At 33.4% G+C, this 16,367-nt stretch overlaps 1 protein-coding gene across 2 annotated transcripts; it reads left to right on the top strand.

The window, feature by feature from the left end:
* The first annotated feature begins 3,556 nt into the window (after positions 1 to 3,556).
* Positions 3,557 to 15,080, top strand: Pdhb (Pyruvate dehydrogenase E1 beta subunit). Of its 2 annotated transcripts, none has more exons than XM_088242747.1 (8): positions 3,557 to 3,651; positions 3,963 to 4,188; positions 5,442 to 5,595; positions 6,764 to 6,950; positions 8,906 to 9,028; positions 11,237 to 11,338; positions 12,875 to 12,994; positions 13,309 to 15,080. In XM_088242747.1, the coding sequence occupies exons 1-8, from the start codon at positions 3,639 to 3,641 to the stop codon at positions 13,491 to 13,493; spliced, it is 1,110 nt and encodes a 369-aa protein (XP_088098873.1). In that variant the 5' UTR covers positions 3,557 to 3,638; the 3' UTR covers positions 13,494 to 15,080. The 2 variants fall into 2 exon arrangements, with proteins under 2 accessions (XP_088098873.1, XP_088098874.1); XM_088242748.1 differs by lacking the exon at positions 3,557 to 3,651 and adding an exon at positions 3,791 to 3,829.
* The last annotated feature ends 1,287 nt before the right edge of the window (positions 15,081 to 16,367 follow it).

Raw genomic sequence — 16,367 nt, 5'->3', positions numbered from 1 at the left:
ATGTCCGCTCCCTAGTTGGAGCATATGGTGTCCACAAAGAGTCAGGCTCACGTCCTGTAGTTTTGACATGAACTGCCGACGAACAGTCAGCAGTGGACGTACAGGACATCGAGAACATGATGCTTTGTAAAGTACGCAAGCGTGGTTAAGGCTCTCAGGAAGCATCCGCGGTACACGGTCAAGCTAGCCGTATGTAGTCTGCTTAATGACAGTTGTCACTGGACGCGTCCGTTCTCTTATTACTTCATTCCTTATGAAATCAAATCACCGCACCCCCAAGATTCTTCTGAGTCACCAATATTTTACTGTTTTGGGCCCAAGTGAGGTGCCACGATTCGCATCCGTAGAGGAGAACAAATGTGTGAATGAAACGAATAGACATGAAAATTTAAAAAAATCAAATGAAAAACTTCAAAATGTAAAAGAATTTAAAATATATTAAAAAATTAACTTTTTAAAATAATAAAACAAATATATTAGCGCAGTAAATATGAGTCAAATTGTGGAAGAGCAAGATTTGAACCTTAGAGTAATAACACGCCATTGGCTAGAGTCGCCCATACCGAAGAAAACCATTTTATGATTTTTAACTTCTAAGTTAGCTGCAGATTACAGCAAATTGGTACTCGTGTCGAGAATTGCACGCGCAAACTGAAACTGTACGTTAAACGTTTGTTGTCAAACTAAAATCCAAACCTAAATCGAACAAATTTGGAACGCTTTTATTCTATGCAATCGAGCTAAAGAACTTTTCTAGTGAATTATCACTCTGAGATTTGAATCAAGGATCTCTGATCAGCGACTCCACTATGGGATCACAGTTCGTTTCAAACTGGCAGAGTAGATTATATTTAATAATCGGTGAGTCAAAATTGTTGGTTATCACCTTGTCAAAGTAAGGTAATGCTCTTTAATTTCATACGTAATACTTTATATTATTTTATGTAGATCCCTACACATGATAATACCTTCCGCTTTTCCTATTCTAGACGACCCAGACACATTTATTTTCAAAGTTGCATTTCTAAAAATGTCCGAATCGATTGAATCACTGTTTTGTGCACCAATTTATTGAGAGTATTGAAAGGTTTGGTAATTTAAAGAAGTTATAACTCGGCAGATATTTTTAAAATTCAAGTTTTGATTCTTTTAGTTAACAAGTAAGTTCTACTTGTGTACAGTCGGTCAAAAAAGTTATTAAAACAGCAAAAATTGGAATTAAAAAATATGTTTATGCTGGCAACGCTGAATTGCAAGTAACCTACGGTCCTACGGTGCTGATCTGAGCCGCTCTCGTGGCCGACGAAAACACTTTTATTTACTTTGTATTTATTTACATACAGCATACGCAAGATCAAAGCTTTTTCTACGGCCGCGAGAGAGTTTGGAATATCACCCCCGGGGTGCAATTATAAATCTTTTCTATCCCCTAGAGAGTGGTTATTTTAGGGATATTTATTTTATCTATGCGAATAATTTTTGCTTCATACATGGCCACACTAATGATTAAACGTCAAAAAATATGAACACGTGAAATCAAACATGATGATTTTCATTTAAGACATTATTGTGACTTTAAGCATTACCCAAAACACTTAATTAGGTTGAATTGACCAAACCGTTTTAGGTTTATTTCCGTTTTTGAAGTAGTTTTATACACCATTAGACGTTTGGCGTGTGGCCATTATATGAAGCCATGTGTCGTTACATAAAAAAAAAAATCTTCAAATAAATCACTCTTTAGGGGGTAGAAAAAATCCAAAATACCACCACTGGCCTGTAATTGGTTATGAACATGCCCAAATGTTTGTAGACAAGTACTGGATTTTACCACATGAAGAGTTTATAGTTTTTTTTAAGGAAATACGATAGTCTAGTCATTTACAGTGCTTTTGCGTTTTAGATGACGTGTATCTTTTACCACTCTTCTTACACTTTGACGTCCATATGTATTCCTCAAAATTATCTCTGTTTATTTTTGAGCTGTAATAGTTGAAATTTTCATTGAAAGAGTTTCTGATAAATTAATTTACCTTCTAGGAAAATGTCCTGTTGGGTATCAACATAAGGTGTGTCCTTTTTTTTAAATGAAGAGGACACAACAAATAATAAGTCTAGAATGTATTCTCTTTCATGATTTTACAACAAATTTGTCTGCGCAAATATCGCGAGCGGCTTTAGCAGCTTTATTCCCTGGATTGAACGCAAACAGAAGGATGTGTCGAAAATGCTCACACTCTTCTACTTGACATTCCATTTTGAAGGCTTGTTATAAAATAAATGGATAAATTTAATATATTTACTTTCGAATGACGTAAGTGCTTTACCATTTTGTTTTACTTTTGGTGATCATTTTTTAATTTGTAAAAAAACGGACAATACTTTTTTTTTCCTTTTCCTTTTTTTTATTTTTTATTTATTTATTCCTTTTAAGAAACCCGTTGTGGTTTTTATAAGGTCTATTTATATTATGTCTCGTTTGGTTAGTGTAGTTATCGTGTGTTTTTTTAGGTTGATTTTAAATTAACACTTAATTAAATATTAAGTAGGTACCTGCCTGTCACTTTAACGTGCGATTTTAAAATGAAATAGTTAGGTTCCTGTTATTTTTTTTATTTTTTGTGAGTCCCTTTGTGATATATGATGTCGAATACTATGCAATCCGATATAAATCTTTATATAATATTAAATATACTATTAAATCTTAGTTAACAATTGTATGTAACCATTTACTAACTATTCTATGTCCATCGGTTTTGAGACTTACCTGTCTCTTCGTCGGGACACTAATTCCACTAACATGCTAATCCCGCTATACATACACCATATACTGCCCTGCTAAGCCAAAAAATTGGTAACTGAAAAAAAATCGTTTTGCGTTTTTTTGTAATAGATATTCGATAGCCTCACATATTTACTAAACCAGCAATTCACTTGAGCTTTTCAAGTATGAAATAATCATTTGTAAAAAAAAAAGAAATATCATCGGCAAAGGATAAAACAGTAATCTAATGTAAAATTTGCAATTCAGCAGATACGACTTTTAGCCTTACCAAGGCAGTATAGTAGTTGCACAAAAATATAAAACCGACGTGCTGATAGGACATATGCTTTTAATAGCTAACACTGACGTGCACTTTAGTGAGTGTTCTGACGAAGGGACGGGTTCGACTAGAAACTGGTAGATATTAAATAGTCGGCAAGCGGTTATGCACATTTTTTTAAATAAAATGTTTGGCCACAAATTTAATGCTTTCAATATGAATAATTTTAAATATATTATTCACAAATTATTCTTACGCAAATAAAAACAGAATTTAGCAATGCCTACAATATTCTTCTATTGAATATTGAAAAAAACATAGAAAATAATGTGCATAAAAATAACTTAATAAGTTATAAGCATAATAAGTTTGGGTCATCTGTTATTTTTTTCTCAAAACATATTAATTCTACTCAACCGATATTGAAAAACATGAACAAAATTACACTTTTTATGGTAGTCTGCGATATAAAGGTTTGAGTCTCGACTAACATTTGAATACGATTCCCTGCCCTCGCCATCTTCCCTTCGCCCGGTCGTAACATTTCCATTAATTTTCACTGAAGTTTCCCTGCCGGTTTTAGTAGCGGACTTCATGGTACTGAAACGTAAGTGACTTATATCGACCTTCATTGTGAACACTGTATGATATTGTCGGTAAATTGTCTCGTCTTCGTGCGTCAGTGACATCGGGACTTGGCCTGGATCTTGCAGTCCACAACGTATGTTCTGCTCTTCTGCTGTGTCAGTGCACATTTTGCCTTCGTGCGAATAAAACGCTCCGTGGTAAATCTAGTACCTAATCCTGATTCCGACTTGTACAATTCGAATTTCGATATATTGCCGCGTCAGAATTCAGAATAACCGAACGAGTTCAACTTCATACGTATCCTTCATAATTTTTTCTGTCAACAAACAGGTTACATCACAACTATGGTGTCAAATATGTTGCCCAAACCCCTGACTTTGGCGGTGAAGAGCCTGACAAGTCGAGCATTTTCCACGACGAGGGTCGTAGCTGCTAAACAGCTCACAGTGAGAGATGCCTTGAACTCGGCAATTGACGAAGAGATGGAGAAAGACGAAAGAGTATTTCTCATAGGCGAAGAAGTTGCTCAGTATGATGGAGCATACAAGGTTTCCAGGTAATTGCATTTAATCTGTCCCATTACTTGTTTTAAACTCTTAACTTTGTCCTTCCCCCATAACTTCTGTCAAAAATAACTGAAATTTCTGATTTGCCTATTTTTTAGGTTAAGTGAGTAAATGTCATTGAACACTTTTATTGCCCAATTTAATTGGAATAAATTGGCTTTGGAAGTAATTGATTCATGTTATATTTGTTTATCATCCTTCAGCTAGTAATGTTATTATTTGAACTAGTAACAATGTTGAATTTAAGTGCTCTTATTTTAAGTAACTTAATCTAAAAAATGAGTATAATCTTTAAATCAATGTAAAATAATAAAATATTCACATTCAGTAATATCCCGGTCAACACTCGATGGCGCAAAGGGCTTTGCTTTGGCACACTACATGCAGTGTATATCATCATCATTTTTTACATGAAGGTAAGGTGATCAGGCTTACGTTTCAGGTGTCAGTCCAGGAACATGAAATATTGCAGTGTAGAATCACATTTTTAAACAATAGTTCACCCTGTACGGATCTCCAATCGATTTCCTTATTCAGAACTTTTACCTGTGAGCAGCCACCGAGTGGAAAACTTTGTGGTTGGCGCGTTTGCTTACCATTCTTGAGGTTCCGGGTCTCTGGTAGGGTAGACTTCAAATATTCATTTAAAAGGTTTTTTGAACTGCAATATTTAATATTGTTCCTAGACTGGCACCTGAAGCGTAAGACAATACCTTATCTTTGTATAGCCAATGATCGAACAACGCTACATTTGGTTTACCAATGCAGTACCCTATTCACCACTAGATGGAGGAAGGGGAATGATGATGATGATAATTAAGCTTTCATATTCATAATTCATATCATCATTAATTGTAGTGCTTTCACACTTATAGATGACGCAGACAGAGTAGTCAAAGTCGCACTATGCCAGCGGTTCTTCTTCAAGACATCGGACCGGTTGATGGTTTCATTGATTTTTTCATCATCATCATCACATTCCCTTTCCGCCCCTAATTGTGCATAGGGCACTGCATTAGTACACCAATCGCCGCGTAACTTGATTAAAAAACTTACATAAAGGTAAGATCATCAGTCTTACGCTTACGCAGGTGCCAGTCTAGGAACTGAAATATTCTAGTGTAAAAACATATTTTTAAATTAATATTTTATGTCAACCCTGTCGGGAATCAACCTAGACCTCTCTGGAGGCCGACAATTTAAAATTCTTTTTATTTGATTATTTTATTTTTCCTTTTTACAGGGGTTTGTGGAAGAAATATGGTGACAAAAGAGTAATTGACACCCCCATTACGGAAATGGGTTTCACAGGACTCGCTGTCGGAGCAGCCATGGCTGGTTTGCGACCCATCTGCGAATTCATGACATTTAACTTTGCTATGCAATCTATCGATCAGGTACTCAACAATTATTAATATTTCGCAGCATATTGTATTTTATTTATGTATTTAGTATTTTATTTATATATGAAAAATGTTATGTTTTTTTTTTTAAGAATGAAACATTTGGGTTCTTACGATTTACCCAAATACTTTAATTTTGGTGGCCATTTTCAACAAGTTGTAAATAACTCGCTATTAGAAAATGGGAATCAAGTTTTGGTAGAGCGGGATGCGAACTTTGAACGTTGATTCTTGAGTCCAGTTATGATGAAATATGTACGACTTTGCCTCGTTTTGCGTAGTTGGCTTAAGCGATAGTAGTGGTCGAAATAAATAGATCATAAGCGTCATGCAATAAACTCGGGCATCTGTCAACATAACCTCTTAGGAACATTAGTCATTTTGTGTCTGAATCACAAAGTTATTTTCGATTTAAAATGTCAGTTTATGAGTATAATTCTCATCATTTGTGGGAGGTTTTTATTTTCTCCTTCAATATGAAGAAATCTGCTGCTGAGGCACATCGAATGCCGTCAAATACTTATGGTGAGGCCACTATTAGTGATAAAACGTGTTGTGAGCAGTTTCAACGCTTTGAGAATGGTGATTTTTACATAGAGAACTGCCATAGCAGTGGAAAAGAGAAAATTTTCAAAGATGCAGAATTGGAGGCATTACTGGATGAAGACTCGTGTCAAAGTCAAGAAGAATTGACACAATCATTGGGAGTGACTCAACAAGTAATTACAAAACCAAAATGTATTATCATGTTTCCCTTCCACACCTAATGATGCATAGGGCACTTCATTGGTAGAACAATCGCAATGTATCTTGATAAAAAAAAAATGTTGCTTGAAGGTAAGATGATCAGTCTTACGCTTCAGGTGCCAGTCCAGGGACTAAAAAATATTGTGTGAAAACACCTTTTTAAATAAATATTTAAGGTCAATCATGTCGGGAATCGACCTCGACACTGAAATAGTAGGCAAAGCGCTGACCGCTACACCGAGGCTGACAAAATTATGTTTAAGTATATGCAAATAAAAAAGCGCAAAATTTTTAATAAGGGAATAACGGGAATGCTCATTTACAATAAGAGAAGAGCCTTGCATAAAGAAAAAATAGGAAACACCAGAAAACAGTTTGAAAAATTCTAGTTCTTATCAGTTATTTTAATTTATAGATTATCAACTCTGCAGCGAAGACATTTTACATGTCTGCCGGTGCTGTGAATGTTCCCATAGTGTTCCGAGGACCCAACGGTGCCGCAGCAGGAGTGGCCGCCCAACACTCGCAGTGTTTCGCTGCCTGGTACGCCCACTGCCCGGGACTAAAGGTCCTGGCACCCTTCAGCTCTGAAGATGCCAGAGGTTACATAAAACAATTTTAAACATTTGAAATATTGATTGTCCAATTTACTAATACAAAACAAGATAAAGGTTAACTTAGGTATGCAGTTGTATATAAAATTTTCTGATTTACACTTTTGGAGACGTCGTATCACTATATTATATGAAATATAAATGTTACGAAAATTTTATTTGCGCCAACTTCATTCCACTGGCGGCCATTGTGACAGCAAACACATAATTGTCATGATGTATATTTTTGTCACCTTACCTTGCTACTACTACCACCACCACCATCACGCCATTTTACCATCGGGGTAGGCAAAGAGGATGGATCGCCACACATGTCTATCCTGGCATACATGCCCTTCGGTTCTGTCTGCCTTTGACCAGACTAAAGATTTTGGTTTATCGGATGATGCCATGTTTTTCTTGGTCATACATTGATTTCCCACACATACCTCTAAGAGATCACATTTATATAATATAACATGCAAATTTCCTTATTAAAACAATAAAATCGACATTGGTATATTTCGGTGTACATTTTGGAGACCCTTTAAGTGGCAATGCAACACCTACATATTTTATATGATAGCATCAAGAAGTTTTGTTCCATCAGATAGCATTGACTCGATCCAGTTTACAGCAGTCGAGTCAATGCCTCATTTGATCTCTCCACCAATAATGACTTCAGTTGTTTTGTTACTAAAAGCTCCCCCAATATCCAAAGGGCGATTTCTGTTTTGCGTCTAACTTTATATGTGCTGTCACAAAACCAAACTTCAATATTTGTGGGTTTGGGGGTTTCTATAATAGGAAGCTCACGCATTATTACTCTGTGACTTAGATAATGTGGAAGTTCAGTGGTTTATAAATAAAAAATATTTGTCAATAGACTATTAAACCAAGCCAAAATTATTATCAGCGCTATGATCTTTTAAAGTTTTGTATTTTTGAAAGGATTTCATGTGACATCTCAAGTCCTCTTCCCCTTCTTCTCGATGAGTTCTGTTAATTCGTCAGCTGACTTACCATAAACCGGAAACCCGTCACAACTCTTTCAGGGTCAATCGAAGAATGCCCCTTTTACAATGCAGCTTGCCCACCTCATACCGCACACCGCATCTGAGGACATAAGTCTCCTTGGCGGTGCCCACATGCACGGAAAAATTTGCTCGTTGTCAAACGAAAAAAGCTGCCCGAAGGAGCTCTCTGAAATCGGGTAGCCTCAGCATCTTTGTGCTGAAAGAAAGTAATCCAGAAGTACATAATATGCACTTCATTGGATTGAGGAAAGAGGGAAGTGAATTCTTCACTGACTGGGATTAAATTGATTGGACATGGACCCTTTTACAATACAGTGCTGTTTTGTAATTTGGCTAGCCAATATGTATTCCAGCTAAAATGACAATCCAGCTGCAACATCTCTATAATTTTATTTGTGTACCATATCCATAATTTTTAATAGTATATCTTTCCGTGAAACATCGCTTTTTAAACATAGTTTATCATATTATTTGCCATAATTATGTAATAAAATTACTATAATATTAACATGAACTTACTTTGTCTCCATTTAGATATTTTTAATACAAAATTTTGTGGCTTCAAAAAAAAACTTTTAGAAACATTTGTCAGTGTGTAATAAGTTTATGTACCTTTAATTATGTTCATGTTATTAACATATCAAAATTTTGAATCAGTCAACTATATTATGAAAATCCCTCTCTTCCACTCCTCCACTCTATTTCCTCATCCCTGAACCTTCATATTGTTGTCTTATATAATATATTATTTTTGCTCTTTACTGTGTAATAAACGTGTTCTCTCAATATATTTGTGAAAAACTTTTAACCGCATGTATGTACTTTTTTTTTTTATGTAACAACTTTTGCTTTTCCGAAATATACTTTTTTAAAAATATATATTCAATATGTACGCAAAACACAAATAAATAATTAGAATAATTTCAGGTCTCTTGAAAGCAGCTATCAGAGATCCTGACCCAGTAGTGTTTCTAGAAAATGAGATGTTGTATGGAGTACAATTCCCAGTGTCAGACCAAGCTCTTGACACCAATTTTGTTCTAGAAATTGGTAAGATTTCAATTTTAATTATTATAAAATTGTATCTACACAAGAGCAGTATTTATTATAAAGCAACTAAAGGTTTATGTATCACTAGCCATACTGAAACTCTGTTTTGGGTCTACTGTCAAATTTGCCATTTCTTTTATAGTAACATATTACAACAGAAATGAAGAACATTTTAGATAAGGTAATACAGAAGTCTAGGCATCTACAGGGCTTATGACCTGTCATTGGCTGGTTTAAGTGGACACTTTACACGCTGTGTAACATTCACCATTCTGCCCATATTTAAACATCTATATTCCTTCAATTCTTTTGTCTGTTGATGTTTGTGAAGTTAAAGAGCTGAAACGTTTATTTATGCGGGTGAGATTCGTCTAATTGAATTATTTTTCACATATTCTTTTTTATGTAACACTGATTAAAAACATTGTTTATATCTTTTTTGTAATTTATATATGTTATCCTAAAAATATTATTAATTAAAATAAATAAACTATTGTAAGACATCGCTCCCCATTATGTACACAAGAATTGTTTATTTCTTTTACGTAATGGGAAACGTCAATGTAAATATATGTATTTGATTAATGTAAAAAATTGTATTTAGTTGTAATATTGCATTTTTATTTGTTATTAATAAAAAATATATGTATAATATAGATGCTTGAATAGGGGCAGAATGGTGAATGTTACACAGTGTGTAAAGTGGCCACTTAAACCAGTCAAAGACAAGTCATAAGCCCTGTAGATGCCTAGACTTCTGTATTACCTTCTCTTTAATGTTCTCCATCTCTGCTGTAATATGTTATTATCAACAGCTCCCCGGAGAGTTGAATCCAGACCTTGTTTACAAAAATTTGGACAAACTTAAAATATTTTTTATTTCTTTTATAAATAAAATATACTCTTTGTTAATGTTCTTAACATTTCTTCTTGGTTGGACTTTTCTTAACATGTTTCTGGCTATGTTGGCTTTAACTGTCAAAATCTGTACTGCCCTAATAAGCAAAAAGGCAGTTATTTTCAATAATCATATTTTTAGATAGGACATTTTTGAGTATTTATCCTTTACGAAAATGATAAAAAACTGTAAATGTTTTTAAGTAAAAGCACAGTATGTCAATTGTTGCATATCTACAGTGTGTTTTTGCTTATGGATCTCTAGATACTGTGTTATTTACTTTTAAAAAAACTTTAAAAATGTTCCTTTTTACAGCTTTGTGTTTTGTATCGAATGGTTTGGAATTTCTTGTAGAACATTACCTCATATTTAACTCATTTTGTGATTTTTGTCAAAAAACAGCCCTTTTGCTTATGATGGCAGTGTAGCCGTCAGTCTCAAAGGCATTAGTAGTAAAAAGATGGTTATAGCCTACATGAAACTAAAGTAATAATTATATGGTAGAAGATATTGTGTCCCTATAAAAAACAGTCGGCAATAAAAATGTCACAGTATGTTAGTCAAATTTTAAACCATCAACTACGGTCCAATCAGAAGTAAAATATTTTTAAAAACAAGAAAGTTATTATATGTGTCAATATAATATAATGTGGATCCTATGATAAGAAAGCGTTTTCAAATGAGTTAAAAATGTAATTGTATCCACTAATGTATTTAATTCTGTCTGGATTAAAATTATTTCTAAGGGCGAACATGTTATCTTTTGATAATAATTTGTATATTTTTCTGATAAAAATCCATGTTTCTGATAAAAATCCATGTTTGATTTGAATAACAGTGGATTTCAACACCAATCTGCAATTTTTCTTAACGGATGCTGATGGGGAAAAATGTTTTTGAATATATTTTAAATGTTTTTCCACAAAGTAAATGCTCAAACAATAAATAGTATAAAAATGTTTTAATTTGGATTTTTCACATGTCAGGATAAATTCGGAAACATGACAATTTATATCTACTAGCTGAATTAAATAGAGATAAGAGTACTCACAGCTCTGATAACACTCATTTTGTTTACAAATTTATCTTGTAAAGTTCAAGTTTAAGGCGATTTTAATTTATAAACTGCATTAAATTACCATCTTTATTATTCTATATTAAACTTGTGAATTAAAATTCCATTTAGTCTTTTGAATCACCGAATAATAATTTTCCTGCCAACATTTTGTGTGAAACAAAATAATATTTAAATGCAATTTTTGCGGATTACCAAGTTATTTCAGTTTGTTTAAATTAGATTTTGTTTTCAGGCAAAGCTAAAATAGAACGAGCGGGTAAACATGTGACAATTGTGGCCTATGGCAAGGCTGTGGAAACTTCACTTCTCGCTGCAGAAGAATTAGCAGGAAAGGGTGAGACAACTTATCGTGTTTATATTATTCTTTATTTATCTCGCTGCATCACATTTTATACTATGGAAACTTGCCAAAGACAGTTATATTTTTTTCTCTACAAACATGTTTTCATTATCAGAGGTATTTATTTGCATCTTAAGACTTAAAGTTAACACTTGTTATTTGACTTTATTTTGTTGTTTTGTTTAGATTTTAAACTCGCACAACACATTTATTTATTTGTTCACTGAAACACAAAATAAATGATTATGTATTTGAAAACACACATTTAATCGGAAAGCGTGCAAAAACATCTTGCATTTTTACTCAACTTTAAAATAAATAGATATTTATCTATTTATGATATATACGGCCTAAACCAATTACATAAAGAAACATAAATACAAGAAATTGAACAAAAAGAACAGCTACAGAGCACATGAATGGTTGAGATTCTAGTTCTTTGTTTCCAATTATTATATTTTCAATAAGGTGTAGGGGCTAGATTACAGCACGACTTGCAGCTATAGAGCACAAGACGTGCTGTAATAAAAAATATAATGAAATTCGTTTTTAATAAATGGTATTTCGTGGAACTCAGTCATCACAGTTTTGTCAACTAGAAGTTTTCAAAATTTAAATTTCCGATAGTAGAAAGTCTTAAAAAACATTTTAATTTTCTTCTTCTTATCTTTCCTCTCCCCTCATTTGGGAATCATCGCAGCAATTCTCACTTTGTTGCCCTGAACAAGGACTGAGTGCAGCGATGGAACCATCCACGCAAGTTCATTAGCCAAGAAATGCGCCTTCTACCTGCACTGCGTCTTCCTTCAATCCTTTCCTATAGAATGACTTGTAAATTGTTATATTTTTTGCCTCTTATCGCATGCTCAAAGTACTCAAGTTTTCTTTCCTTTTTGATCTTTAGTACCCCTTTATCTTTTTTCATATGTCAGAGAATATCATGGTTTCGGAAAAAGTCCACCCAGGAGATTTTTAATCTCCTCCTTTAACACCACATTTTGAAGGCTTCGATCTTCTTTAAAGTGGCTTGGGTGAGTGTCCACGTTTCGACCCCGTAAAAAAGTACTGAGAGTATGTAACATCGTACGATGCGCATTCGGGGCTCTAAATTAAAGTCTACTGCAAAGGAGGTCGCGCATCTGAAAAAGCAGTCTTCTGCCATCTCTATTCTGATTGATCCCATCTATCATTCAGCCAGCATCCTGTGTTTTTATTGATGGATTTGCTCAATAACCTGCGCTCCAATTTTTAAAGGCATTGAGAAAGTTCGTAGATTTTTTCTAATAACCATACATTTGGTTTTGGAAATATTCATTTCTAGCCCTTTATTCAAACAAGCCGTGTGTACTTAGTCCAATAATAGCTGCAGGCTTTTCATACTATCTGCTAGAAGGACAATATTTTTCACGTATCGGATATTGTTTATAATTTGTCCATTTATGCTAATGTCGTCGGTTAATTCACTTAGTGCATCTCTAAAAATGGCTTCTGAGTACATATTTTAATATTATGTATTTGTTTTTGTTGTAGGAATCGAATGTGAAATAATAAATCTTCGTAGTATTAGACCTTTGGATATGCCAACAGTTTTGCAGTCTCTTTCTAAAACACATCGCTTGATTACTGTTGAACAAGGATGGCCATCTTCAGGTTAGTAATTCACTTTGCATTGGTACTACGATCGCAGTGTATCGCTAATCATTTGTTATATACACGAAAGCAAGATGATCACTCTCATGCTCCAGGACTGTGAAATACTTCACTGAAAAACAACCTTTTAATTTAATATTCCCCCGGACACAGCAAAAGCATAATGCACTAACCTCTACACCATGAGGCGAAACATAATCCTCATAGAATAGAATAAAGAACACCTTTTTTGTCTTATTGTAAAGTTTAAATAAAAATAATATATCTCCTGAATTTTACAAAATAATATGTCTTGAAAATATTATAAATTTAAGGTGTCGGTTCTGAGATCTGCGCTCGCATTATGGAAAGTGAAGCTTTCTTCCAACTGGATTCTCCCGTGTGGAGAGTCACGGGAGCTGACATACCCATGCCGTACGCCAAGGGACTGGAAGCCGCTACTCTCCCGACTCCTCAGGATGTGATTACTGCCGTCACCAAGGTCCTGAACATCAAGTGAACACCGATATACTATCCCACACTCCAGTCACATTTACATAAAGCCTTATAATTAACCCACAAAATGATGATTAACACATTATATGCAGGCGGGACTCCCCTATCAAATAGTGTTAACTCTTTTTTATTTATATTATAATTGTAGTCGTCTTTACATTTGAAACTTGTTTTGTATTATTACAAGCTGCAAAATAGGAAAAATTCAGTAGTAAGAATAATCCAAATTTGGCTTTAATATATTTTTAAAAAGTAGTTAACGTAACATATATTATCTAAGGAACATAATGAAAACATTGTGATGGTTTCAGTTATATGTCTGTGAAAATGTTCAAATACTACCGTTGCCTTGTTTTAAGCTAAGAAGCACTATATTTATTTTTTTATTGACAGTCTCATGATGTTATTATTATATCCTGACTACATACAATGTGTTAACATCATCCTCGGGCAAATATATTACAAGTACAAATTATAACGGTTCTACAGTCCACATTTTCATCCATAATTTCTATTTTGTGCCAATTTCTTTACTTGCCATGTTTGTACTATGTAAGATTTTACTTTGTATAAATTTGTACCTTCATATTATAGATTAAACAGACTACAGGAGTGTGTATTGGGTGCGGAAAGGCAATGTTTTAAAAACACACAAGGTGCTTTTAGAAAATCCTATATTGATAGACTGTAATCATGTTATATACACAGATGCATACACTTTATTTCTTAATCAAATGACACATCTTACAGTTGGGCCTATTTTGAAACAATGTAAGAATAACACTATCTTTTACAAGAGTTATTCTGTTTTGTTCTAAAGAACATAAGATATCTTAAAAGATAGGCCAGTTTTACAGAGTGTTAATAATTGATAAATGAATTGAATGCATCTTTGTTTGTTATTTAAATGTATTTAGAATTTTGGCTGCCTTCTAAGTACTGCACGATAATAGATCATTGTCTCACTTCTTATATAGAAATTCCATTACGTGTGGGTACACATTTTTGCAGTAAAAAACCTGTTTGATTACAGTGTTACCTGTCAATTAGTATCTAAGCTACATATTTTAAAAAAAGCTTTGAAAAATGTGTCGATATTTTCTAAATTTCAAATAAAATATAGGAACAAAATTAGCCATTATTTTAGCGAGCAATACTTTCCGTATACGTGCAATCTCACATGGTAAAAATAGCTAGCGCTACTTATTTTAATTTATAAATATCCATTGTACCATATATGCAAATTTTATTTAAATTAGGTTTAATTATTTCGTGAATAATGTATGTCCATTTTATCTTGTTTTAAGAGATTATTTTCTAATGTTTATGAGGAGCGCACATTTAGTATTTGATTATTGACTAGTATGTAATACTGTATATAAGCAAGTGTTAAAATTGAAACCTGCACCGAAACCACGGGTTGTATTATCGGAGATTATTGTGTTGCTGACCTCTGCTGATATTATAAGTACGTGCAAAGTGGCCTAACTCAACCTGAAATATTTACTGCTGTGAAGATGAATGATTATTTATGTGATACAACATTGTAAAAATTTCATTTACATTGTAAATAAAAATCTCAAGACACCAATTTTGTGTTTTATATTAATGACAATAAAATATTTCTCTTTATATAGATGCTGTCCCCGTATATAAGATTACCAAAATTAGATCAATCAAATTGGCAGCAATATTGTTTATTTTCTTTTCTTTTCTTTCTTTTAGTTCTTAATCTTTTGCATTTTGCACAAGGCTTTTTTAAACCAAAATGATAGCTTTACTCTCTGTTCTTAATATAATTTTTGTATTTATTTTTTTAATTCAAACATGGTGTGCTTTGGCATTGTTACAAAATCAACTCTCATCATTTGACAATATTTTTTTTTCTTCTGTATTTCAATCAGTTCTTTTTAGACTAATTTTTACACTGGCAAATTTTTATATATTCTTACTATAAATCTCGACACTTTTCATAGCTGCTCGATTCATTGGTGAGCTCTGCATTCTTTGCAAGAGAATTAGCTTTTTTTCCAGAAAACTTTTTCTGCCGAAGTATAAATTATCTTCACTACTTTATTTTACCAAGACTGTTTAGCAAGCTTCCAAAAAAAAATTGATTCGGACTCATTTCGAGATGGTTCGAGTGACACCTTACACACATACGTTAAAACATCTACGTTTAATTAGTTTATCCAACCGCCGTAAATTATCAGACATAACCTACCTACATAAAATAATACATTCATCCGTAGACGCACCAAATTTAACTATACAAATTATTTTTTCTGCTCCAAGTAGAAGAACACAACATCACCAACCATTTTTTTTGCCAGTCTTTAAATAAAATATTGGCCAGCACTCACCCCTATCGAGAATTCAACAAAAGTTTAATCAATTATTCCGAGTGTTTGGATATATTTGAGGAATCTAGACAGTCATTAAAAAATAAACTTAATTGTCATTATGGGTTAATTTGTGTTTGTACTATATTGCCATATTTTCTATAAAAGTGTACTTTGTCTTCTGTATCAGGACTTGTGGGCTTTATGCCTGTTTTCCTGATCATGCAGGAAAAAAAATTTACCAAGGAGGTTGGTTATGTGTTTACAGTAATAAGTTATGCAAAAATCTATCTTCATTAATGCAAAAATATTAATCAGATATTTATACCCATATGCAGACAAAACTTAAGGTGAGGAAAGTACATTCTAATTTCAAATTCAGAGAATCGAAGGTGAAGACAATAGAATGTACTTTCCTCACCTTAAGGTTTGTCTCTGCATACGGGTATCAGTCTCTTGTAGTAAACTACTTTATTGGGTTTTTATTTTGGAAAAATTCTATAGTAAACCAAATACGTATTAACTCGCCCTTCCCG

Source organism: Micrasema longulum, unplaced genomic scaffold (genome assembly GCF_059751315.1).
Source record: "Micrasema longulum isolate JH-2025_06_02 unplaced genomic scaffold, ASM5975131v1 h1tg000163l, whole genome shotgun sequence".
Lineage (NCBI taxonomy): Eukaryota > Metazoa > Arthropoda > Insecta > Trichoptera > Brachycentridae > Micrasema > Micrasema longulum.
Note: the sequence above shows the minus strand (reverse complement) of the source record. Positions and strands in the feature narration are given on the sequence as shown.

Excerpts from the sequence above, each read along its gene's own strand:
- Pdhb (XM_088242747.1), top strand. Across the intron at positions 6,951-8,905 it reads CAGCTCTGAAGATGCCAGAG|GTCTCTTGAAAGCAGCTATC; the intron begins GTTACATAAAAC and ends GAATAATTTCAG. Across the intron at positions 9,029-11,236 it reads CAATTTTGTTCTAGAAATTG|GCAAAGCTAAAATAGAACGA; the intron begins GTAAGATTTCAA and ends TTTTGTTTTCAG.